Raw genomic sequence first — 23,975 nt, forward strand, 5'->3', positions numbered from 1 at the left:
GCACAGAATACAAAATATAAAAAAAAAACACACACAAAAAATAAGATAAAGAAATACTATTGTTATCTTGTTCTAGATTTGACCAATTGCCAGAAGCTAGTGCACACAAATAATTTTAAATTATTCTCAGAGACGTGGACAAAAAGACTACAATTCCCAGCTTAGTGTGTATGCGTGTGTGCATGGGGGTTCCCAAGGATTTTGCCTGAATAGATTGCATGGTTTCGAGGCAGTGTTTTAAAGGATTGGCTGTCTCTGTCAACCAGTCCCCACGTTAATTTACAGCTGCTACATATTTGTTTAGCAGAAAATGACAACATGACGTAAATGAAACTTCAATGTTTTGAAAAAGATTTACACCGGCACGAGCCAACATTCAATCCGTTTTCCTGAGTGTATCATGGCGTTGCAGATGGCGGTAAATTCGGGTATGACCCACATTTTTCGACGAACTATTGAATTACTTTCTGTCTGTCTTTACTGAATATTCTGTCACAAATTACCAGATACACAATAGTCTCCAAATTACGCTTGTTATGTTTCAAATGTGTCTAACACATGGGATGGCTCACACCTAGTCAGGCTCTGGCTACAAGGCTAACGTAACCTAGCCGACAGGTTAACGATTGGATGCCAAAGTCGTTTTCTGTATTTGGTCGGCACATAATGCCCTTATTTATGGTCATCTCGGTCACACTGTAAATATATGCTATACTATTGACCTGTCGTCTAACTCTCAAGTTTGTTTGTTTATTTATTTAATAGTGACGTCGTCACGAAAGGAAACGAAACTGACTAGAATCACTGTAATGATCGTTAGACAGTATCTCCTGACCTTTTTTTTTTTTAAACGGCAATTTAAATGTTATTATTTATTATTTTTAAATTATGAGGGAATGGTGATGATGAAAAAATATAATGTAAACCTTGTCTATGTGCGAAGAACACAGATCCATACATGGTTCTGTAAAATGTGCTGGTGGATGTGATGAGATAATGCCTTCAAACCTCAATTTACCCTTTCCCTTCCCCTTTCCCCAGGAGCTAGTCTCTGGGGCCCACTGAAGGAACTATGGGAGACAGTGCATGGGGCTGTGATGAGGAGACAGCCAGAGAGCGTCCACATCCTCGACCTGCAGCTCAAAAAACACAAACCACACTTTCTGTCTCTATTTAAAAACCCGGTGAGACATTGAGCAGACTGTTTACGCACACTCCCTCCCACATTTCCTATTAATCGTATACTTGAACATGTGTTTACCTGGTCTTTTTATTATTTCTAGCCAAAGAGTGCAGAGCAGAGAGAGAAGGTGCGTAAAGCCAGCACGGAAGGCATTGCTATCCAAGGTCAGCAAGGGTCACGACTTCTTCCAGAGCAACTCCTGGCAGAGGCCTTCATCCTTAGTGATTTATTTGAACTTGGAGAGCTGGCAGCACTCGAACTTCTTTTGGCAGGTAAGATGAAAACATATGTAACTGATCTATAATAATCTCTTGCACACAGACAAAGCCTAGCATGACTTCCAGAAGTATCTGCATATTATAAATATATATAAAATTATGTAAGAAGATGAAAATTAAGAAAAGGTTTGAATGTCTCCTTTTTTATCTCCAGGGGAGCAACAGCAGTCACATTTTCCAGGTTTGACCCGGGGGCTAGTGGCTGTGCTCCTCTACTGGGATGGGAAGCTTTGTGTGGCAAACTCTTTGCGTACACTAATCCAGTCACGCCATGGAAAGACTTTCACACTTGAACTAAGGTCAGGATGTTGAAATATATTATTAATGTTCTGTTTTCTGTTTTCACTTGCATGTGACATGGGGTATATGTGTTTGGTTTTTTTTCCAAATTCAGTGGAGAGCTCGTCACTTTGACAACGCATTTTACTGATGAACTGATGAGTCAGGGTTTGACCAAACGCATTTTGACCCTGGTATCGGAGACTAGTGTAACACGAGAGTTTGAACGACTGCAGAAGGAGCGAGGCTTGGGTGATGAAAAACATAGAAAGGAGGTAAGAGCAGATTTGTTTTGTGTGTGTGTTTGTGTAAAGTTCACATATTTACTATTAATTGGCAGCAATATCAAAGTTCTTACGGAAGAGGAGATAATGTGCCACGAATTGCTTTTGGCCACAGGTTTCTGATTTAATCAAAGATTGCAGACAGGCCCTGGCAGACAGCTTGTTTTCATGGACCTGCCAATCTCCTTTGAGTAAAGAGGATACTCTGGCTCTCATTAGCCACCTAGAGACAGTGACAGCTCAAGCTGATGGCTCACTGGATAGTGTGAACCTGGCCTTGGTCATGGCATTGCTATACTGTTTGGATGTCAGCTTCATTGAGCAGGGGACTGAAGATCGAGAAGGTGAGAACATATTCTATGTCCCATTGAAATTTGATTGTAAGTCTTTTGCTTGTGTAAAAATGATAAAAGTTTTTTATTATGAGTCTCTTTATAGATTCACGGGTTTTGTTTCACATATACTGAGTTGTTTGTCTGTTGTTTCTGCAGATCTCCTCCAGGCGCTGCCCCTCCTGACAGAGAAACAGTATGTGTCTGCTGTTCACAGTCGACTGATGGACAGCACATCATGGAAGCTTCCTGGTCTGCAGGCTGTATGCCGGCTGGCCTGGGCTCTGTCTCTGAGGGTCCTCTCCCAATTACCACAAGGCTCAGGTTAGACTTTTGGACACTCATTTAGCTGTCGGCCTCAACCCTCTTTGTGCCACAGATGTCAGACAATATTTTAATCAACTGGCCCTCAAGATGTGGCTGACTCACACAGCTGTATAAAATAACATGACCAGTATGAATCAAATAAAAAGGGCTTGAGCAACACAATACATTATCATTATAGTACTGAATCAGTGTGAACTCTTGAGCTTTTTTTTTTGATTACTGATATATATATATATATATATATATATATATATATATATATATATATATATATATATATATATATTTTACTCTTTCGTTAGATCGCTAATTTTGCGATAACACGTCATGTGACTCAGACAGGCATCTTGACACGTGTCAAGAGGCACAGATGGATGTAATTGGGAGAGAAAAAGAAACATCATTTATTCTGTCTCTTGACCCATGGACCAGTACTGGCCAGTAGCCTTTTGCTTGGGGACCTTTGCATTAAATTAAGAGGTTTTCATGCCTCATGATAATGTAGAAAACCTCTCACAGTTGAACAAGTTTCCTGTTACAGATAGTGGAAGAATTAGCAGGTAATTTTCTATTTAATGATGGTAATGCTAATGATAGGATATTCTACAAGGTTCTGATTAAATACGACACTGACTGTTAGAATTGTTGGACTTCAAAATGGGGAGGATTGTAGAATACTTAATGGCTGATAAGTATTACTTCCAGTTAGCCATTTTGGACTGATCAGTGATCAGCCTGCAGAATCATGGTCAGTGTACAATGTAAATTTTGGAAATAATTGCAAAATTTTTCACTGAATGTGACTTATAGCGGGATGTGGGTTAAAATCTTATAATCACATGATAATGTTTTATACAAGGATTGTTTGAATAATTTTATGAAAGCTATTTTTTGGGGGTGTTTTCTATAAAAAAAAAAAAAAACATCTTTTTTTTTTTAAAATGTCTTTTAATCTATTCATCAAAAAAATAATTGATCAAATCTGTTTTAGCTTTGATTGATTAGTAGATGAATAGTTTGCAGTGGATGTGACTAAATCTGCCGGGCGATCTGGACTATTGCTGAAAATGTTGTGTGAAACGACTGATTCAAAGATCGGGAACCATGAGTAGGATGTAAGTTGTTTTAAGCAATAGCAACACAATGTCTGAAAGATTTTTGTTTGTTTGCAGCCCTTGTTGAGTTCACTGAGGCAGATGAGGCTCTGGCTGACCAGGCTGTCAATGGTGATGTCTTCTTATTCATGAAGGAGGGGATGCTGGGCTGTGAGAGTTTTGCCCAGGAAGAATTTTATGTCCGTCGCCTCCATTCACTTATAACGGACTTCCTGGCGCTAATGCCAATGAAGGTGAGTGATGGCACAGACACCATTAGAACATAAATTTGAACCAATTGTATTATGTTTTGGAAAAAATTATATCCATTATCATATTAGTTTGAATGTACTTTTTCCCTCATGTTCATACTACCTTTACAGGTGAAGCAGTTACGTAACCGGGCTGATGAGGATGCCCGACTGGTGCACATGTCTTTACAGATGGAAAATGAGCCTCCAACATCATTGCGCAAGGATCTAGACCACCTCATGATGCTTGTCAGTCTTCATAATGTTCATTTTCCATCTTACATTGAACAAAACAGTTTTTGTCAAACATAAATGTTTAATGATGCTCAGTATTAAAGTAATCAGCTTCTGTCCTTGTCACCCAGATAGGAGAATTTTACAGTAAAGACCTTTTTGGATTGGAGCTTGCCCTGGAGTATTGGTGCCCCACAGAGTCTCTTCAACACACCTCTCTGCAGGGATCCTACCTGGGAATGGCTCTACAAAGGCCTCCACATAAACAGGTAAGAACAGTCTCAGTTCTATTGTATTTACTGTTACTTATGTACTATTTCCTCAACTAGTTGCTAGGGACTTTATGTCCCTTTGCTGCAGAGAGGCACTGGGGCTCTACATCAGACAGGCAATTATCCCTAATGCCCTGCTTTGATCAGGGAACCTTATTTTAGAGTGAAGCCTGAAGTGTGATTGATCTGAAAACTGTAGAAAAAACTGTACAGCTTTTGCACCTTGAAATGCACCTTGTTGGAAAGCCTCACCTTCCCATGGACATTTCATTTTCAAATCTGGAGACTTTCACTTTTTGTATAATTCATGTTCCAAATTTATTTCCCTGCAAATGTTTGTGTTCAGTAACCCCAAACAGTCAATTCAATTCTCATTTGTGAAAATGAGAAAAATTGTGTATTACAGCAGACCATTAAATTTATATAACACACAATGCCTACCCCCTTCTTTTTACATACTAAATATGTCAATATGACATGTTAATATTAAGGATGTTTGCATATGTCTGAAATAAATCAAGCTATATAATCAGTTAAAAGAAACCATATTTAGAAATGCTTATGTCGTCCCACTTTATCTTTGATATTATTTCATGAAATTTGTGGGCTTCGACCTTTGTTTCACTGCTGAGATGGAAAGGAGCGTGTGAGGTTGTGTAGAAGTGTGATTCATTCAAACAATAAATTGGAATTGTAAGCCAGTGCCACAATGTTAAGAAGGACGGATCCGCTTATAAAACTTTTGGCATCATCTGAAACTTGGCACTTTAAGGAAATTAATATGGCAATACTGTTGTTCACCCAGGTTCTCCTTTTCCTTGTGCTTTGATACAGGTGGTTTTGTCAAAGTTTGTGCGTCAGATGGGAGACCTTTTGCCCTCTACCCTTTATATCCCCTATCTCCGCATGCTGAAAGGTCTGGCCAATGGTCCTCAGTGTGCCCACTATTGCTTCAGCCTGCTTAAAACCAACGGAGCCACACACAGTAAGATAAAGAATGTTTCCAGAGCATGACGTAACCCTTTTTTGGGATTCAGTATGTATGGCGGTGCTTGTATCTCATATCCAAATGAAGACAAAGCAATCTTACCTACATGTAGGTGACAACATCCAGGGAGTATCTGGCAGCCCTGTGTCTTGGGAACATTTGTTTCACTCTCTCATGCTTTATCATGAGAACCTGCGAAGGGATCTTCCAAATCCAGATGCAGCTCAGTACCGCCACCCACCCCTACGAGGAATCACCCCAAAAGAGCTGGAAGGACTCACCTCATTTTTGCAATTACTGACCAACATCATTATATGGGTAATTCACATATAATTGTGGTTGTGAAGTTGTTAAAGTTACAAAGGTGATTGATTGCTCCCTATGTCCAGCTTCTATGGAGTCTGTTACATGCGCAGATTGCTAACAATGTTTCAAGACAGTCATATCCTTTCTCTTTAGACATTTTCATATTCTTTTTCCAGAGTGAAAATGCTCGTCTTGCGCTGTGTGAACATCCCCAGTGGACTCCAGTAGTAGTGATGCTGGGGTTACTTCAGTGCAGCGTTCCACCGATTCTTAAAGCGGAGCTGCTGCACTGCTTGGCTGCCTTTGGGAAATCTCCAGAAATTGCTGCCTCACTCTGGCAGTCAATGGAATACACACAGGTTTGCCTTCATGAACGAATAATTTGTAGTATTTTTGATATGAATAATAGATCTCTCAATAATGATTGAAAGTCAGTCTATAGAGAACTAATTTTTTTATCAAAGTACCACTTTAATATAACATTCAGTCTTCATCTCTGATCCCTTTATTGCAATTACAGCTTATGTACAGCCAGATCCTGTTGTGCAGTTGTTCAAAGCAGAGTAACAATATTTTCTATTTATCTATCTACCATAGATCCTCCAGACAGTGCGAGCCCCGGGACAGAGGCAGGCGGCTGGGATTGAAGTGAGTGAATGTGCTTGTAAAGTCTTGTATATTATCCCATGATGATTGGGTGATTATCACTTCTGTCATCATCATCTTCACTATGGTGGCTATATATTGAATCCATTATTAATTTCTTGTCCTTAAGGGGGTTTGTATGAAATGAGTAGTTTTTTTTCCATTTGTATATTGTGCTTTTAAAGTGCGGAATGGACAGTAGATATGGCTTTCAAATGTTTATAAGGTTATTGTCTTAATTTTTCACACAAAGAAGTCTCCTTCAAAAGAAATCAACATTTTCCCTTGTTTTGACTTTTGAATTGAAAGTGATATGTTTAAAAACATAAATCAGAGCTACCTGTCAGTTCAGTTTAAATCAGTCAATAGTTAACATCGCTGTTTCTGATGTTGAGGTTTTGGTCAGTTGGTGTCAAAACAAACTTTCTACAAAATCTGTTTTGTGGCCAGGTCTGTACGCTAAAGGCCTTTCTTGGTTGTAAGTCCTGAATTTGATTCATTTGATTAATGACTTTCCAACCCTTTTCCTGTTCTTCCAGGTGGAGCTGAATGAGATTGAGTCAAGCTGCGAGGAATACCCTCTGACACAAGGCTTCTGCCATCTGATCAGCGTGTTGGTTGAGAGCAGCCTCCCCCTCAATTTAGGTGCAGGGCTACGCGTGCCAGGTTTCCAGCCCTACCTGAACTTTCTGCGCGACTCTGTGTTCCTTGCTTTTCCAACCAGAGCGTATCGACGTCCAGCTGAGAAGGTAAGACTTAAAGACAAGTAGCTCTGGCTGGATTACTATGTTTGCTTTTGTATCTACACACTCACAACATTTGAGTTACTATTGTCTTCAGTGGGAGATTGCCGACTGCACTTTGGAAGTGTTCCACAAGCTGCTGCGGGACTATGAGCCGCAGCCATCAGACTTTGTGCAGGAGGTGGTGGAACTACAGGGCGAGCAGTTCCCTGCTGACAAGCCACCGGGTCACAACATTTTGTTTCACTTACTTAATGACTCGCCCATGTTGGCACTCTGCCTCAGCCTGCTGGAGGAGGGCATACGCCAGCTTGATGCGTACGCACCCTTCCCAGGTGAGAAGACCCTTTTGAATAATCTCAGTGAAAGAAAGGCTCAGTGTCAGTGAATTTGTTAGTTCACTCACATTCACCCACATTTTTATATCCGCTCCCCTGCAGGAAAAGAGCACATGGAGTCGGCTGTGTTGCACTGCCTGTGCCTGCTTGACTTGGCTCTGCAGAAAGAGCAGCTCTTCATGGATCTCCTCAGAGAGAGCCAGTCATCTTTGCTGGTTTCCCCGTTAGAGCAGCTTCTACAGGGTGTCAGTCCGCAAACCCGCCGGGCAGACCACATAGTCAATATTGCCAGGTATGAACCCCAAGATCTTGCAGCATATTATGAATTTCACCCAGGAGTTGGGTTTCTCTCATGAATGTCATGTTTAAAGTAAGAAATTATTTGATGGCCTAGAGTAATTTCATATTTAATCTTCCGGCTCAGGTATCTTTGCCACAGCAGTTCAAACCCAGAGGCTGCTTTTCAGAGTGCAAAGATCCTGCGTCGCATCTCCAACTACCCCAATATTCAAATAAGGCTGGTGGGAGATTTCACACATGATCAGGTAAACTTAGGTCTGGAAAAGCTACCTATTGAGAACATACGTAACATATTAAGCACCCTTGGACATGTGGATTCTACTTAGACTAAAGTTGGATAAACAGCTAATAGACATTTTTTTTTCTAATGGCAAAATTTTTTGAATAAATATCTCATTGCTTTGTTGTCAGAAAATCATTGATTAATAAAAGAGATAAAGTGAAAAAATAGACTAACAGTATCAGCAGTTGGCTAATTTGTAAATGTTATAATACCTTCCTGTATTCTATTGCTGTTGTTTTTACTTAAAAATCTCAGTGTACATTCAGGAATTATGAGAAACCTTGTGGATTTATAAGCTATGCAATTTTACCAAGCATTGTTTAGAGTCATTAAAATGAGGTGGAAACTTGTCCCTGCCTCTTAGGTTATCAGTGAGAAGCTGATGGCAGGCTTTGTGGAGTGTCTGGAAAATGAAGATGCAGAGGAAGTTACAGAGAAAGGAGATGGTGAGTGTCTATATTGCTTTTTGAAACATTTGCCTCTCTCAGAACTTTCAAACTCGAATTCAGTGCCATAACCTGTTACTTTCCAGACTCTGACTCACAAAAGAAGGTGTCAAGAATCCGTCATGAGACCCAGATTCATATCCTGAACCTTCTCATCACTTCCTTGGAACTAAAAACTCCAAATCTGGCTCTTTATCTGCTGGGTTATGAAGTCAAGAAGCCTGTGTCCTCCACCAACCTCCAGGATCCAGGTCAGACCACGAGCTTACCAACAGACTTGTGTATATGGAAGGCTTTCGGGCATTTATTTGGCCTCTGTCGGATAGAGAGGGTCCAGATACAACAGTGGCAGTTACTGACTTTTCACTGTTGGCTGTATGTTGCAGGTGTGTTAGGATGTCCACGGAGCTGCTTGCATGCCATCTTGAGCCTGCTTCAGAGAGGCACTGAGAAGAGATCAGGACCTTTGCTCACATGCCAGGCCCCACACCTGGCTGAGCTCTGCTACCAGGTCTGCTGCCTTATCCTTTAAGTTAGAATGTCATGCTTTACAATACTAACAGATGTTAATTGTGATTGTGAACCCCAAATACAAAATGTTCGTCCTTGTGTCTGGCACAGGTTATCTATCAGTTGTGTGCCTGCTCAGACACATCGGGACCCACCATGCGCTATTTGAGGACCAGTGAAGATTTCTTGTTCTCTCATCTGCAGCATATGCCCTTCATGCTGCCTGGTGAGCCTACAAATGACTGAAAATATGACATTGAGAACAAGATGATGAAATAAATTATGAACGCAAATTGTTCCTTTTAAATATGTATTTTAAATACACATTTAAGTAAATGACAGGATTGACAAACACTGAATGAAGCTGCATAATTTTTTCCACTTTTCTCCTCAGGAAACCAGATTGCTGCTCTCTCACAGATGTCCTGGCTTATGAAAACAGCAGCAATTGAGTTGAGGGTGACATCACTGAACCGTCAGCATTCACATACGCAGCGCCTTGTCAACCTGCTGCTAGATGACCAGCCCCACACTCAGCATAGTATGTTTCTGGTCTAAAGGTGTTTTGTTTAGATACTTAAGAAGGTCAAGATCTGACCATTTGTATCTGAGGTTAATCAGTCTCTGAATTTTTGTGCTGTAACAATATGAAATCAGAAACGTTGCGTATGACATGTGAATGTTGGTCTGAGATTAAAAAGTAGTCTCTGCCAGCAGCAACATTATATTTTTGTTTTACACTTTATTAATCCCTTGTGAAAAATGTTTTCCGCATTAGTTAAAGCATTGAGTAGGGCAGTAAGAAGTTCAGTTTCTTGCTAAACAACACAATGACAGACAAGACTGAGCTCAGAAATCAAACCAGGGACTTACCACGCTGCCCCCATTTGTCTGTGGGTTTTAGCTCCCATTCCTTGAAAGAGCGACCTCCCCGAAAATCTTAACGGAATTTCTTTATTTTCTTTGCAAAAAATTCATTTGACTGAAGGATTAATCATTTGAGTTTTAATGCCAAAGGGGAAGAATATACCTTTCAATTATCACTAATAGTCACCAGAGTAAAACCTAAAGCTGATATTGATGCATTGAGTTCAAAACCATTCAACCTTTTATATTTTGCGTTTTATCTCCATGATGCATTGAGTCAGGTTAAAAATGTGAACAAACTCTTAAGGTTCTGTCATGGGAGGTGTCTTATCTTTAAGGCATCATCATTAATGTTCCATTAGAGAACAGATCATCATATTTATTGATAATGGGTGTTTTAACAATCATTGTTTGTCAAAACCCACCAGCACTCTACCTTTCATGCCCAAAGTCAAAGAGACACATTGTTTTATATCTTTTTCTTAGTTGATGGAGAATCAGGTATGGAGGAAGAGACACGATTAGTCAGCGGTTTCCTGCATTTTGATGCTGTTTCAAAAGGTTTGGACCATCATCTCAACAAATTGTTGATGATCTAATACCATCAGTGTTGGCCATTTTGTCCCCATTTCATTGAAAGCTGTAATTAATGTTTCCTTTACTTGTCTTCCATGTTGCCATCAGTGCGCAGGAAGTTGCTAAGCGTGCTGGATGCCATAGATTTCAGTCAGGATATGCCAGAGCTGCTGCAGCTGGACTTTTTTGAGCGTACTCAAATAGAACAGGTCATCTCCAACTGCGAACATGTTAATGAGCAAGGACACACTGTGTGCAATGTTAAGGTAGGTTTTAGGGTTCACTTTTCAATTTATTATTTTTTTTCCCCTCTTTTCAAAATGGACCCATATATTTTGATACACTATTTTCGCTTTCAGTTGCTTCATCGAGTATTGGTTGCCGAGGTGAATGCACTGCAAGGAATGGCAGCCATTGGACAAAGACCCCTTTTGATGGAGGTGAGCTGGAGCTAATGAATCTGGTTTTATGTATTGTCCCCTTTCCAGCATGTGTTTTAAGTCTGGAATAAGCATCATGTGTTGACTAAAATTTATTTAACTAGTCTCCTCTGACTCATGACGTATATTCGTAGGAGGTGAACTCAATCCTGCAGCAGGTGGTGGAGCGTAACCGGGTCCGTCGCAGCTTAAATGCGAAGAGACATGCTCTGCAGTCATGGAGGAGCCTGGTGGAGACCCTGCTAACTGCCTGCCCTGCTGATCTCATACCTGTTGATGATAGACAGCTTATCATCCGGGACTTGCTGCTAGACCTCTGCGATAAGGTTAGTGGACTGGATTTAATGTAATATGTCGATCAACTTTGAGCTACTAGAACTTTTGTTTTTAATCATAAAGATTTTTGAATGTTACCATTTAATTCAATGCTTATTCGTGAATCAAATAAATCTAACCATAAAAGCATTATCTGGAATGAATCTACCGTTTAACTTCTCTATCTAGGTGTTATCTCAAGATGCAGCAGAAGAACTGATGCCCGTCGTTGCTGGGGCTGTATTTACGCTCACTGCCCACCTCAGCCAATCAATAATGACTGAGCAGCAACAAGGTCAAGGGTTAGAGGCATCATCCGGTTTTGCCTCCATAGCCAACTCTTCCCTGCACTTGATACTTCGTAAGCTGTTGGACTTCATCCTTTGCACTGGTATGTCCTATTGTCTAACTATCTCATTCATAAACTGACATTGTCATGGTTAGTGTGTTTTCATTCAAAAGTCCTGTCGAAATCTGCTTGTCTTGGCAACTGGACTTGAATTTCTACACTTGAAGACATTTCACCCCTCATCCGAGAGGCTTCTTCAGTTCTTATTACCTATGTGGAGTTTCCGAATATAACTGCCAAGTTTTTGGGCGGGTCTAGATTATGATTATGATTGCTGGTCTGCTGTAGTTCACTGAAGCTGACCAAAGAAAAAGAGCAACTAATGGGTTTTTGGGGGTGGGGGCTGCTAACTCTTCAAAAATGACCATTAATATGCTCTGAATGACTAATCTCAGAACATCACTGACAATCTTGAACTTTGTCTGATTAAGACCTGCAATGCGTCCTTGCCTATTGTGCTTTCAGGAGGTGGATACCAGCGTCTACGTGCACACCTGTATGGCTCTCTGCTGTACTACCTTCAGATTGCCCAGAAGCCTGAGGAGCCTGACACTCTGCAGACAGGTACAATATGGAAATGATAGGAAGAAATAAATGTGCTTGGCTGTGACAATGCAGAGCAATACTAAACAGTAATTTCAGATTTTGTCACTTTTATACTGACGTATTATTAACTTTAAAGGAACACACACATTGCCTGGTCTGATGATACATTCCTCTTGCTCTCTGGTACAACAGCAGGAAAGGCTATGTGGGAGCGTCTCACAGTCCCTGAAGATGGGTTCTCCAAACTGCAGAGAGAGAACCTCACTATAATTGAAAGCTATGGTAAAGCGCTCATGGAAGTGGTGTGCAGGGACGCCTGTGACGGCCATGAAATTAGCAGGGTAAGAGCAAATGTGTTTGCTTCTGAGACTGGGTTTTACTCTCAGTACTTGGTTTGTGATCCTCCTCTTACCTCTGATAACAGATGCTAGCCCTGGCTGTGCTGGACAGAATTATGTCCATAGATCGTCAGAACCAGTGGCTGGTGTACGTCTGCAACAGTGGCTACCTGCGGTCTATAGTGGACAGCCTGAGACAGGATGACCGGGCCCTACAGAGCCTGCTCACACCTCAGCCTCCCCTCCTCAAACCACTCTACAGCTACGAGAGCAAGATGGTGGGGAGCCTTTCAATGTTGACAGTTGACCCCTTCTACACGTTACATGTTTACATGTTTCAAAGACCAAGAATAGATTCCCAGCAGAATTTTTTTTTTATTATTATTATTTTTTTTTAGGCTCTGCTGACACGTGTGGCCAAGACAGGCCAAGGAGCGGTGGAGCTACTACGCTGCGGACTGGTCACTCAGCTGATTGAGTGTCAGGTCTTTGACATGGTGCCGGACAGTGATGCCCACAGGTATGATAGAGAAAAGAGGGAAGAGAAAACACATTTTAAGTGCCTTGTTTCATTTTATAATGTTTGTCATGTGTTTGGGCTACAGGATGATGCGTGACCCGTCAGGTTTCATCCCCAGCCCTATGGAACGCTACAGGCAGATTCTTCTCCCTGCCCTGAGGCTCTTCCAGGTCATCTTGACCTCTAGCACTGTAAATCACCAGCAGGGGGCAGCACAGGTAAACACAGAAACTATTTAACTAATTTCTTCATTTTTTTTTTCCCAATGTATATTTTCAAAATGATTTACATTTGCACAAGGCATCCTCCTCTGTAAGTTATTAAAAAATCAATTGCCACTGATATTCATGCATCATTTGGGGTAATGCAGATAGGTATTTTTTTGATTATGCGCTACTTAGTCGTAGTTTTTACATTGATTCTCTGAATACTTTTGATTTCTATCAGTGTTTAGGGAAGGGGACATGGCTGCTGTGTTGAATTTTTATTATTATTAATTTTTTTTTAATCAATTAATTTTTTTTTTTGTTATAATCCGTTTCTTTAGGTCCTCCAGTGGCTAATTGTCCATGGAGACACCATTCAGACCCTGCTGCGCTGTCAGGAGCTCAGCATGGGAGCTCTGCAGGAGCTGTCTTTTCTCACTGGTATAATAAGCAAGACAGCATTGCCAGGTACAAAAATAGTCAAATCTTCTTCAATTTTTGTTTATATTTTACCCTTTGCACCGCAAAGCTTTCTCTACAGTGAATCACATACCAGCACACCTGACTGCTCAAATGTGTCTTTTAGGGGCCCTTGAGATGGGTGGGGAGATCAATGGTGCTGCTCTCATGGAGTTCCAGGGTCACATTAACAGATTCCAGGTTTGATCACTTGTGAGCTTTTGTGTGTGTGTGTGTGTCTCATCCACTGACAACCAAATTTAGGTTCATCCAAAGAGATTTAGCGCCACTTGCCAGTCACTTTTACATACACACAATTATGGTCAGAAGCATATTATAATACATATATCCTGTCTTGACTCTTGCATATCTTTCTTTGTCAATTTTATCAATTTTCCAGCTGAATTCTCACCCTTCTACTCTTTTTGTGACAATTGCATGCTGTATATTTTTTTTTCTAGCGTCTTTGTATGTCCCTGCTTAGCCGTCTGGCAGGGAGTGAACGTGAGAGGTTGTTGAAACAGGCAGAGTTTGCAGCACCTGAAGACTCAGCAGAGCGACGGGAGGAGATGGAAGTGGCCATGCAACAGGTTATTGACTTTTTATAAACACTAACAAATCAAACAAATCAAAGGTAAACCCTGTAAGCTCTACTGTCATTTGAATGTTCTCTTCATGATTTTTATGTATTTTTTTTCAAAATTGAAAATAAGTCATGCCTCTCTGAAAGAAGGCTGTAATCAGATCAGCTCTCTCGTTTGGATTCCTGAGACCCTGGTCACTATTACTCTTTGCTTCCTGTTTTGAGTTTAGCTCAGCTAGCCCCTAGATTTATTAGCTTAACTGTAAGTCTCCACCCAAACAAACTGGACTATGAACCCTTTTTTTCCCTGTCCCTCCAGAAAGAGAACACTATGAAAAGGCTAGTCTCCCACTGATAATCCAGAAAGTCAGTCAGTATAGCCCAGGTCAGGTATTTAAGTGAATGTCAATAAAGTCACAATGATACAATACCAGCTCAGGACAAGCAATGCATATATTCAGATATGTCGACATTGTAATTTATTAGAGTTGTATGCTCTGTCCTCAGGTTTGTGCGAACATTATGGAGTACTGCCAGACTCTGCTGCTACAGAGCTCTGCCCAGGCACAGTTCAGCATCTGCCTCTTCAGCCCTTCCTGCAGTGAGCCAGCTGGCCGGGATGGAGGCCGGTCAGGTGGGTCATACTCTACCCGTCTTTAAGATGAAGAGTAAAATGTGTTCAACACCTCATTTGCTTTATAGTCTTTGGAAATGCACAGTATACTGTAAATCAAGGACCTCCTGAGGCACCTAGCTGTCACCACCAGCTCCTCTGTGACCAAAGTGTTGCCCTGATTATATTATATATATATATATATATATATATATATATATATATATTTTTTTTTAGAGTTGTCATCCACTGTGCCATTGATGGCGTACTCCCGGGCACCCAGCCTGGGCCTGATTCTGTACCTGCTGAAGAACAGCGCTGCTGACTTCCACCACTTTCATCAGATTCATAGACAGAACCTGGTTAAACTGCAGAGCCTGGATCAGCTGCCACCAGAAGAACTCAAAGAGGTAATGATGTCAGAGGAAGTCCCAACAATTTGCTGCCTTTTCAATGTTCTTCATATTCTCTCTCCCAATGTTTATCTAGACATAGTAAATTAGGTTGCACCCTCTATTTTCTGGAGAAAATAATTCTCTTGAAAATTTTATTAGTAATGAAAAGTAACAAACACAAATGGTCTTTTTATTTAAAGGGATACCCCCCGTTACCAAGATCCACATTGTTATATGGATCAGGTGTTATATTTGCATAAGCTACATAAAAACAATAATAAAATATCTCAACATATCTTCAAATTGTAAAAACTTTTCACTCGTAGGCCGCCATTGTTGTATCGCAACGCTGTCTTGGTAATGATGTCACAACGTTGACCTGGGCTCAGTCCCATTCATTTTACCATACGGTGCAAAAAAATGTGTTTTGTGCAACCCATCCCAACCCAAGAAAGACGAAGTGGCAAGAGTCTGCAAAAGTCAATGGTGTGCAGGTGGCAACTCCATTGCCACGCTACCAGAGAGAGAGCTTGGCTAAATGCATCCGCAGAGAAGGGTGGAGAACACTGCCACGGATCCTTAGGAAGTTGTGGAAAGCTGTGTAGATTAGCATCTGTCCCTTTGTTTCTCCTTCTACTGGAAATTACACCCAAAAACAGCACAATGTGGCATTATACCATACCAAGCGAGAGTCAACACTAGCAGAAAGCCAAAGTTAACACGAGCAACCTCTATGTCATCAGCCGAGCATGTACTGCGCTAGTAAAACAATAGTAGCGTTTTTAAAGAAATAACAATACTTTGTGTTTTTTAACAGCTCTTTAATAGTTCATGCGTGAAACCATCTTTGTTTATAGTTGTGCCAAGGCTTGGTAACCGGCCCAGGAGGTGTGGAGAAACTCTCGTCAGTCCAGAGGAGCCTTCTGTCAAAGAGGCGACTCATCCAGCTCATCAACAATAGAGCCAAGTTGCTCGCCCTCTACTTTTGTATCCTTGATTGATGGTCACAGAAATTTCTTTTAAGTAAAAAATCACTCACATTCTAGTCTGCAACATGTTCTGCCAGCTTGTCTCTTTAACCAAATGGCTACCAAATACCTTGACCCACGTCCCCAGATATCATTGAGACGTGTTTGTTTGTTCTGTGGCGCCATCTGGAGTACTACCTTTCGCACTGCACACCCACTGACCCCAAGGAATCGCTGCTGCCTGTGGACAATTTACACAGATCACACCTCACAGATGGTGAGCAGATGTGAAAACACCTCAGACATTATGTTGTCCCTGTAGATTCTTGATGACTAATTTCCTCAACACTCAATCAATTTCTGCGGCGTGTGCAAAAAGTAGGCCCAAAACAGGTTTTTTAGTTTGAGCCACACTATTTAATTTTCAGTCAGGTTTTCTAAGCCAGTGGCACCTAACATGAAAAACATAACCAGAATCTGAAGCCACTCATGCACCTTGATAGGCTTTGCAAATTCTGTGTTTTTGTTCATTCACCTTTTATTGTGTTTGCTCTTATCACACACTTACTGCAGATAGAAATATGAATATTTACAGACCGTAAAAAGCCACCTCGTTTTGCGTGACAGAGCCATATATTTTGAGAATTCTTGGAGAGCAAAATCTATAAACAGAAGTTTCATTCATCAGAGATACCAATGTATAACTCCAATTACATGAGTGACTTTGCATTCAGCTGTTAATCTAGCAAATCATTCATGGTCCAATGGTTTTTAAAATTGAAAGGTTATGTTTGCTCCTTCAGACTCTTTTGGAGGTTTGCAGACAACTGGAGGCCGTGGACTCGTTCTGTCCCGCGTCAGTCAGCAGGACTTGGACCTGGTAAGAAACAGCTGTCGACCTGCTACCAGAAACTTCATACTACACTATTAGATGCGACTGTGGTTGTCATTTATTTGTAAATATTCTTTCCTCTGATAGTCACACCTGTTTTTCATTAAAAAAAAACTGTAATTTTTGAATATTTTTTGCCAGAACTACAGACATTGTGCTTCTTGGGCGACCTAAATCGGTCAGATATATAAGGATGGATTAAGATTAAGAAGTTAATAGTTCTAGCTGAATTAGGTACTTGATGCTATGGAATATATGACCCAGAAGGGAAAACGATTTTTCTTTTGAAAAAAGTTTAGCTTTCAAAGAGCCACTTGAACATTGTTTGATTTATTTATGTTTTGTCTTGTAGCTGAGAAGTGACATGGCAGCTGGTTTTGGGGAGGGCCTGCAGAGGAAGCTGGTGGAGGTTGAGGGCCTGTACAGCCAAGTTCGTTCCCGGTTCACGTTTATCCAGGCTCTTGTCCGCCGGATCCGTGGCCTGCTCCGACAACCCAAAAGCTGAGATTAACCAGTCAAATTCTGAGTCGCTCCTATTTTTTTTTTGCGGAGCTTATCGTCACTTAAATTTTTTTCAGAAATACAACCCTCAGTCAGTTCGACCCCTACTGGCAATGTCAATTGGTTTCTTTTAATGAAATCTTGTATTTTTATTAATTCAATCATCATTTCAACATGTGGTGATTTCCACTTTGCAAAAACCATTCCTTAGACAATGAGAAGATACAGAACACTTTAATATGTACTTGATGAGAATTCTGGTCTTGTTTGATTCGTGTTTTTTGTTCTTTAGTACAAATAAACGTTTTTCTAAAACTGCCAAAAATACTTGTCTACCTTGCACACCGACAAACGATATAAAGTGCATCAATAAATATAGTTGTCTATGACTTTTTTGATAAGTTCTTTATGTTTTTTGTTGCTCTGACTTCCAGATCACATACTGACAGTTTTTTTTTTTTAGTATTCATTGTGCACAGTTGCAACAGCAATATATGAATTCAGCTTTTTCTTTAATATGCAAGCAGGGATGAATCATGAGAAATGCATAACCGGAGGTGAAAGTAGAAATTGACGCATGACCTTTCAATGTGAAAGTAGCATCACAATGTCTGACAAACAAACCTTGACTGTTTTCACTCATGATACAGGCAAGTTGTTGATACAGTCCAATTTTCATTAACAAACTAACAATAACGAACCTTTTTATTTTTTTTAATTGAAACTTTAAATGGGGAATGAGCATCAGTACTGAGCACAGGTTGACTCCAAAAATGGGACCACAGGAGTGAACACATTGGAAAAGTATAGGCACATAAAACCCTCTGTGCTATAGTCTGTGCAGCATGACTGTAACACCGGAGAACCACCGTGACATGTTTGATGAGTCATTGGAAAACATTTTTTTTTTTTAGAAAAACTACCTATTCCACTTATCTGATAGCAAGGGAAAAACAAACTTGTGCTACTTCCATGGATCATGCTCGCCATACTTATGGGTCACACTATATAAATTAGCTTAAATAAAACTTAATTACAGCATTAAAATCACATATACATTTCTTGCACCAGGTTGCAATGTCTGATTGTGCATTTGCATAAAAAAAACACTCCCCACTCGGGCAGCAAACTTGTCTCTTCATGGCAACATGAACGTCCTGAACTCTTAGTCCTCAGTCCTGCATCTGGACTGATGCTTGATTAGAACACACACGGTCCAGTATAGGTGCCAGAGTTAATCGGACAGCAATATACTGTTTCTACAAAATTTTAGCTACTTGCCTAATGTTCTATTTCAATTATTTTTACATGAAAGAGTCAATTTACTTATGGAGAATGCTACTCAGTCTTTGAAACCAATTTGACACTGTCTGCTGTGACTCCAGGGAACTTTTCTGGGGATTATTCTCAGGGATGTGGTGAATTAAATTTATACATTGTATTCAGTACATAATAGGTTTTGATAGAACAGGGGATGCCTGGAGTTGGGACCAAACTACTTAATATCCACCTATGGGCAATAACCCAAAACACTAGATGGAACTGCATCTTTCCATAGCAACCGTTCTTTCAGGCTTTTTTTTAAGCTGTATAAATTCAGCACCTGAAATTTTGCACGAGGGTAGTAAGAGGTGGGCTAGCACTGCAGTTCAGTTCAAGTGCTGATGAAAGGAATAGAGCTAGGCTTTTGGAAACAGGTGATGTAAGAGTCCTGTTACATTACATTACTTGAGATTATGGAGTTTTTGTCATTTTCTTGACTGTTTCAGGTGCTTCTCCTCACTATATAAAGAAGTCACAATTTGTAGATTCAGCAGTCACATCATTTGTCATGCTATTACATTCTAAAGTGATGCAACCATAAAGCTCCAACAGCAATTCTGACTTCCAAGTTAGCGATATTTAGTTTTGATTGACGCTAGGTTTTAATTAGTATACCCAGTCAACTGCATTATATTACGTTGGTTACACCATTTATGTTCGGTAGGCTAAAAGTATTTCAGACAATTTTGAGTATAATCCACTTCAGGCAACTAATTACCAGAGTGTTTATTTACAACATTGCTAATTGAAAAGACAAATTTACTTTGTTTATTAAAACTGCTAGCTCCTTTAAATTTGAGCCAAAACCTAGGAATACAAAGTATTACTAAAGTATTTCGCGGTTGTATGTCCAGGGAATTTACTGCATTGTGATCGAGTCACTATATCATTATGGCAATATCAACTGCAAGATAGAGATGAGAAAAGCGTTACCAAATTGACATGTTTGGCTCAACCAGCAGCACAGCATCTTATTAATTTGATTGACTTGCTAATATTTAATGTCCAAGAAGAAACACACATGAAGATGACATGAACGTTTCAACAGGTAAACAGGCCTCAACAGTGAGCACAACATTTTCAATGCGGAATGAAAGTATATGCTCAGTTTTGTACTGTAATTACTCTTCTCAAATTTTCTTTTATCAAAACATGGTACACTTCGGATACCTGTGCAGCAAAAAAACACATTATTCTTTTACAAAAAGAAAAAAAAAAAAAAACTATACTGTAAAGGTACATCAAGCTAAATTGGAGATGGCAGATTCACATCCTGACTGGGGTAGTTGGTAAGTTTCTGACAGTTCATTTTCTTAGGAGTCGATGTGAGGTGTTCCTTTTAATTTCTCCGTTTCGATGACATGGAAACAATCCCCTTGAGTGTCGATTGTACCAGACATGCCTTTTAGCAATCCAGCATGGCTCTATCATCTGGGTTTAAATGATGATCCAAGAAGGAAGACGGAATCAGAGGAGGGGAGAACCGGGTGCTCCAGCACTCATTTCCACTGTGACTTTTACAAAAGGTCAGTGGGGACAGTGTGGATCTCTACTGTTTACATCAACACATCCTGCCTTTCTCCGACCATCTAACTACACTTCACTTGCACACGCCCTTATGTGCTGTCAGCTACTGCCTCTTGTGTGTTGTTGTTGTCCGTTATGTTGGCGCCGTTGGTCCGTGGGCACTCTGGCACCTCCCCTTTCACTGCTACTCGAATTACTTTCAGCCACCGCTGCTTGAGATCCTCTGAATCAGCGGCGAAGTTGTGCACAGACTTTGACTGGGAGAGCCGGAAGCTGGCCGGAGGGTCCGTTGGTCGGGCGCTGTCGTCCACTGAATAGCCAAGGAGGGGTATGGTACACTGGGCCTTCACATCCTGTAGAGATGGAAATTTGAAATTTGAATGCTCTGCGATTCAACATCTGCCATTCCATTTCTGATCAGCGGTCTCATTATGTACCTGCGGTGCTCCATAGAGGTAAAGCACCAAACACTCCTTCTCTGGTATTACACACCAGACCTTCTGCCAGGGTTTGTTTTTCTCACAGTACTGCAGGAAGCCACACATGATGCTGCTGCCTGAGAATTGAGCTGCCTCAATCTGTGCGCACAAGACAAATTATTAGTGAGTATTAGTGAGTTCCTTGTTATGATGGGAGTTTTTAGCAGTGCTGAAAAAGAAATGGCGTACCTCCAGGATGCCCTTCCTCTTGCCCTCTGCTATCCTCTCTCCAGTAAGGATAGAGAAACAGTCCCTGCAGACCTTGTTCAATTTGTTACCGTCGTATTCCAGCGCCACCTTATTGTCCGAGCATTTCCAGCAAACCACCTAACACATAAAAAACACAGAATTAATATCCCAAACCATTTGTTTATTTAAATTCGTATTTTTGTCATTATTGACTTTAATGTGTCTAATAGAAATTTAGCAACATTTCTGCACTTTTGATTAACCTGGACAGCCGGAATGTTCGGTAAAGCCAAAGGTAGAAAAAAAAAACAATTTGCTGTTAAACACTGAAAAAAAAAAGTTAAAAAATTTCCTTGTGTGGAAATGGTCATCGTGGTGTTTAGAAGACATTGTATTGAATTGTAGGTCATGAAATTCCACATTTTGAGGCAGTAACAATGTTACTGTCAGCTTTGCTTCATCGTCCAACTGGACAGATTTACATTCGGACCAGAATTAACATTTCTGGTCATTTGAGCCATAGTCGCTCATCTGTTGGGTCCATGTGTGTGGCCATCACAATTGCACTTAAACTTTTTCTTTGTTTCTGATGCATTAACTGTGACGAAACAATGTTTACTCTGTGTCTAATTTATCCAATAGTGTCATGGTAACCACATCATCAATATTTAACACAACACAATGTAACGCCAAGTCAAGCACACTTCTGTGAAATAAATCGGTTGTAAATCAATTTCACATGCTGTTGTGCAAATGGAATAGACAACAGGTGGAAATTACAGGCGATATGCATGACACCCCAAATAAGGAAGTAGTTCTGCAGGTGGTGACCGCAGGCCACTTCTCAGTTCCTATGCTTTCTGGGTGATGTTTTGGTCACTTTTGAATGCTGGTGGTGCTTTCACACTAGTGGTAACATGAGACGGAGTGCACAACCCACACAAGTGGCTCAGGTAGTGCAGCTCATCCAGGATGGCACATAAATGTGAGCTGTGCTTGTCAGTGTAGTGACAAGAGTATGGAGGCGCTACAAGGGGGCAGGTCAGTACATCAGGAGACGTAAAGGAGGCCAAAGGAGGGCAACAACCCAGCAGCAGGACCGCTACCTCCACCTTTGTGCAAGGAGGAACAGGAGGAGCATTGCCAGAGCCCTGCAGAAGACCTCCAGCAGCTAAAAAATGTATACCTGTCTACTCGAAAGGTCAGAAACTGACTCCCTGAGGGTGGCAGGAGGGCCTGATGTCCACAGGTGGCGTTGTGCTTACAGCCCAACACTGTGCAGGATGCTTGGCACGTGCCGGAGAACACCAAGCTTGGGGGGGGGGAACACCAAGCACAGCCTTCCAGGTGTTGGCCAGAGGTAGCCGGACTGCCATTAGGTACCGAGATGAGATCCTGACACCATATGCTGGAGCGGTTGGCCCTGGGTTCCTTCTCATGCAAGACAATACTGGACCGCGTGGCTGGAATGTGTCAGCAGTCGCTTTAAGACTAAGTCATTGTTGCTAGGGACTGGCCTGCCTGCTCCCCAGACCTGAATCTAACTGAGCACATCTGTGACATCCCGTCTAGCTCCATCCACAAACGCCACATTCCACCACAGACTGTCCAGGAGTTGGCGGATGCTTTAGTCCAGGTTTGAGACGAGATCCTACGGGAGACCGTCCGCCACCTCATCGAGAGCATGCCCAGGCATTGTATGAGGCCACACACACACACACACACACACACACACACACACACACTACTGAGCCTCATTTTGACTTGTTTTAAGGACGTTACATCAAAGTTGGATCAGCCTGTACAGTTTTTTTTTTTTTTTTTTTTTTACATTACAGTCATTTGGCAGACGCTTTTATCCAAAGCGACTTACAAAAAAGTACAATTCAGTTTTTCCACTTTAATTTTGAATGTCACTCCAAACCCAGACCTCCATGGGTTAATAAATTTGATTTCCATTGATGAGTGAATTTGTGAGCACATTCAGCGATGTAAAGGACAAAGAATTGAATCAGAATATTTTATTCATTCAAATCTAGGATGTATTATTTTAGCGTTCACTTTAATTTATTTTCAGAGCAGCGTGGGGTGACAGGATCAATTTCAGGAGCAAAAAAAAGCCACCAATCACATTTGATTCTAAGACCCAACCATTCATGTAACCTGGTTTAGCAGCTGTTGCAAGAATTCCCCCATCAAAGGATGAGAGGAAAACAAAAAATTGATTCGTATATCAGTTGGTTAAAAATGCACCCTCTAAAACGTTTGTATTTAGTGTCCGTGTTCTCACACAGACAACTGTAAAATTATTTTGAACTTAAGAGTGTGTGAGGCTCCCTCTTGGTTTTTTTGGTGTTTGTGCTCGTGTCTCCCTTGCAGTTAAAGTTGCCTTCTGTTAGGTCACTCACATATCCACAGGCTCTGCAGTGGTGCCTCCGCCGTGTCAGGGCATTGAATGGCTCTTTGCATTTCATGCACATTGTCACTTCATTGTCACGGATCCAGCGAGGGGCGCGCTTCCCGAGCTCCGCATCCTACAAAATCAGTCAAATACAAAGCAGATGCAGTACGACATGAATAACACAAGTCAGGAAAATACGATGCCCGCCAAGTGATTTTTTTAATTTTTTTTTTTATACTGACTGTTACTTCCTCCACATCTCTGGACGCATTCTTGAATGAATCATTCTTTTGCTGAAAGATGTCAATCGTCTCCTGGAAAGCCTGAAGAAAGAAAACAAGTAGTGACGCATTAATTCAGACGCTTGGGGAAATGGGAACTAATCCACGATCATT

General features: G+C 41.0%; 2 protein-coding genes across 12 annotated transcripts in view; one reads left to right on the forward strand and one right to left on the reverse strand.

Annotated features, from left to right (window-relative positions):
* Positions 1 to 287: 287 nt before the first annotated feature.
* Positions 288 to 18,572, forward strand: nup205 (nucleoporin 205). 2 transcript variants are annotated; one of them, XM_086162560.1, is made up of 42 exons: positions 288 to 428; positions 1,042 to 1,184; positions 1,284 to 1,455; positions 1,616 to 1,760; positions 1,856 to 2,015; positions 2,140 to 2,368; positions 2,516 to 2,680; positions 3,856 to 4,031; positions 4,161 to 4,277; positions 4,394 to 4,531; positions 5,369 to 5,519; positions 5,635 to 5,840; positions 6,005 to 6,187; positions 6,426 to 6,476; positions 7,013 to 7,222; positions 7,314 to 7,551; positions 7,657 to 7,846; positions 7,979 to 8,099; positions 8,502 to 8,583; positions 8,670 to 8,834; positions 8,970 to 9,094; positions 9,205 to 9,319; positions 9,488 to 9,634; positions 10,447 to 10,521; positions 10,645 to 10,802; positions 10,896 to 10,976; positions 11,111 to 11,302; positions 11,481 to 11,682; positions 12,106 to 12,204; positions 12,379 to 12,527; positions 12,611 to 12,802; positions 12,923 to 13,044; positions 13,130 to 13,262; positions 13,592 to 13,718; positions 13,837 to 13,910; positions 14,171 to 14,299; positions 14,800 to 14,926; positions 15,143 to 15,315; positions 16,158 to 16,287; positions 16,417 to 16,545; positions 17,072 to 17,148; positions 17,513 to 18,572. In XM_086162560.1, exons 1-42 carry the CDS (start codon positions 401 to 403, stop codon positions 17,663 to 17,665), a joined length of 5,979 nt encoding a protein of 1,992 aa, XP_086018686.1. In that variant the 5' UTR covers positions 288 to 400; the 3' UTR covers positions 17,666 to 18,572. The 2 variants fall into 2 exon arrangements, with proteins under 2 accessions (XP_086018686.1, XP_086018687.1); XM_086162561.1 differs by having other exon boundaries at positions 12,382 to 12,527.
* The window catches only part of fgd4a (FYVE, RhoGEF and PH domain containing 4a), a 59,145-nt gene continuing 53,048 nt past the window's right edge, over positions 17,879 to 23,975 (reverse strand). For all 10 annotated transcript variants that reach the window (XM_086162565.1, XM_086162568.1, XM_086162569.1 and 7 more), the window contains 5 exons: positions 23,823 to 23,903; positions 23,588 to 23,713; positions 21,180 to 21,317; positions 20,949 to 21,089; positions 17,879 to 20,864 (listed from right to left, as the gene is read on the reverse strand). In XM_086162565.1, coding sequence (XP_086018691.1) covers positions 20,601 to 20,864; positions 20,949 to 21,089; positions 21,180 to 21,317; positions 23,588 to 23,713; positions 23,823 to 23,903 — 750 coding nt within the window. In that variant the 3' untranslated portion in view covers positions 17,879 to 20,600. The remainder of the gene's footprint in view (positions 20,865 to 20,948; positions 21,090 to 21,179; positions 21,318 to 23,587; positions 23,714 to 23,822; positions 23,904 to 23,975) is intronic.

The sequence above is a fragment of the Fistularia commersonii genome, chromosome 17 (assembly GCF_037954325.1).
Source record: "Fistularia commersonii isolate RoL2024-O1a breed Wild chromosome 17, RoL_Fcom_v1.0, whole genome shotgun sequence".
Taxonomy (NCBI): Eukaryota; Metazoa; Chordata; class Actinopteri; order Syngnathiformes; family Fistulariidae; genus Fistularia; species Fistularia commersonii.

What these genes read in the sequence shown, in the direction of transcription:
- nup205 (XM_086162560.1), top strand. Translation starts at nt 401, where the DNA reads ATGGCGTTGCAGATGGCGGTAAATTCGG. An exon ending in GCAGATGGCGGTAAATTCGG is followed by an intron (nt 429 to 1,041) that starts GTATGACCCACA and finishes CCCTTTCCCCAG; the next exon opens with GAGCTAGTCTCTGGGGCCCA. An exon ending in AAAGACCCCTTTTGATGGAG is followed by an intron (nt 10,977 to 11,110) that starts GTGAGCTGGAGC and finishes GTATATTCGTAG; the next exon opens with GAGGTGAACTCAATCCTGCA.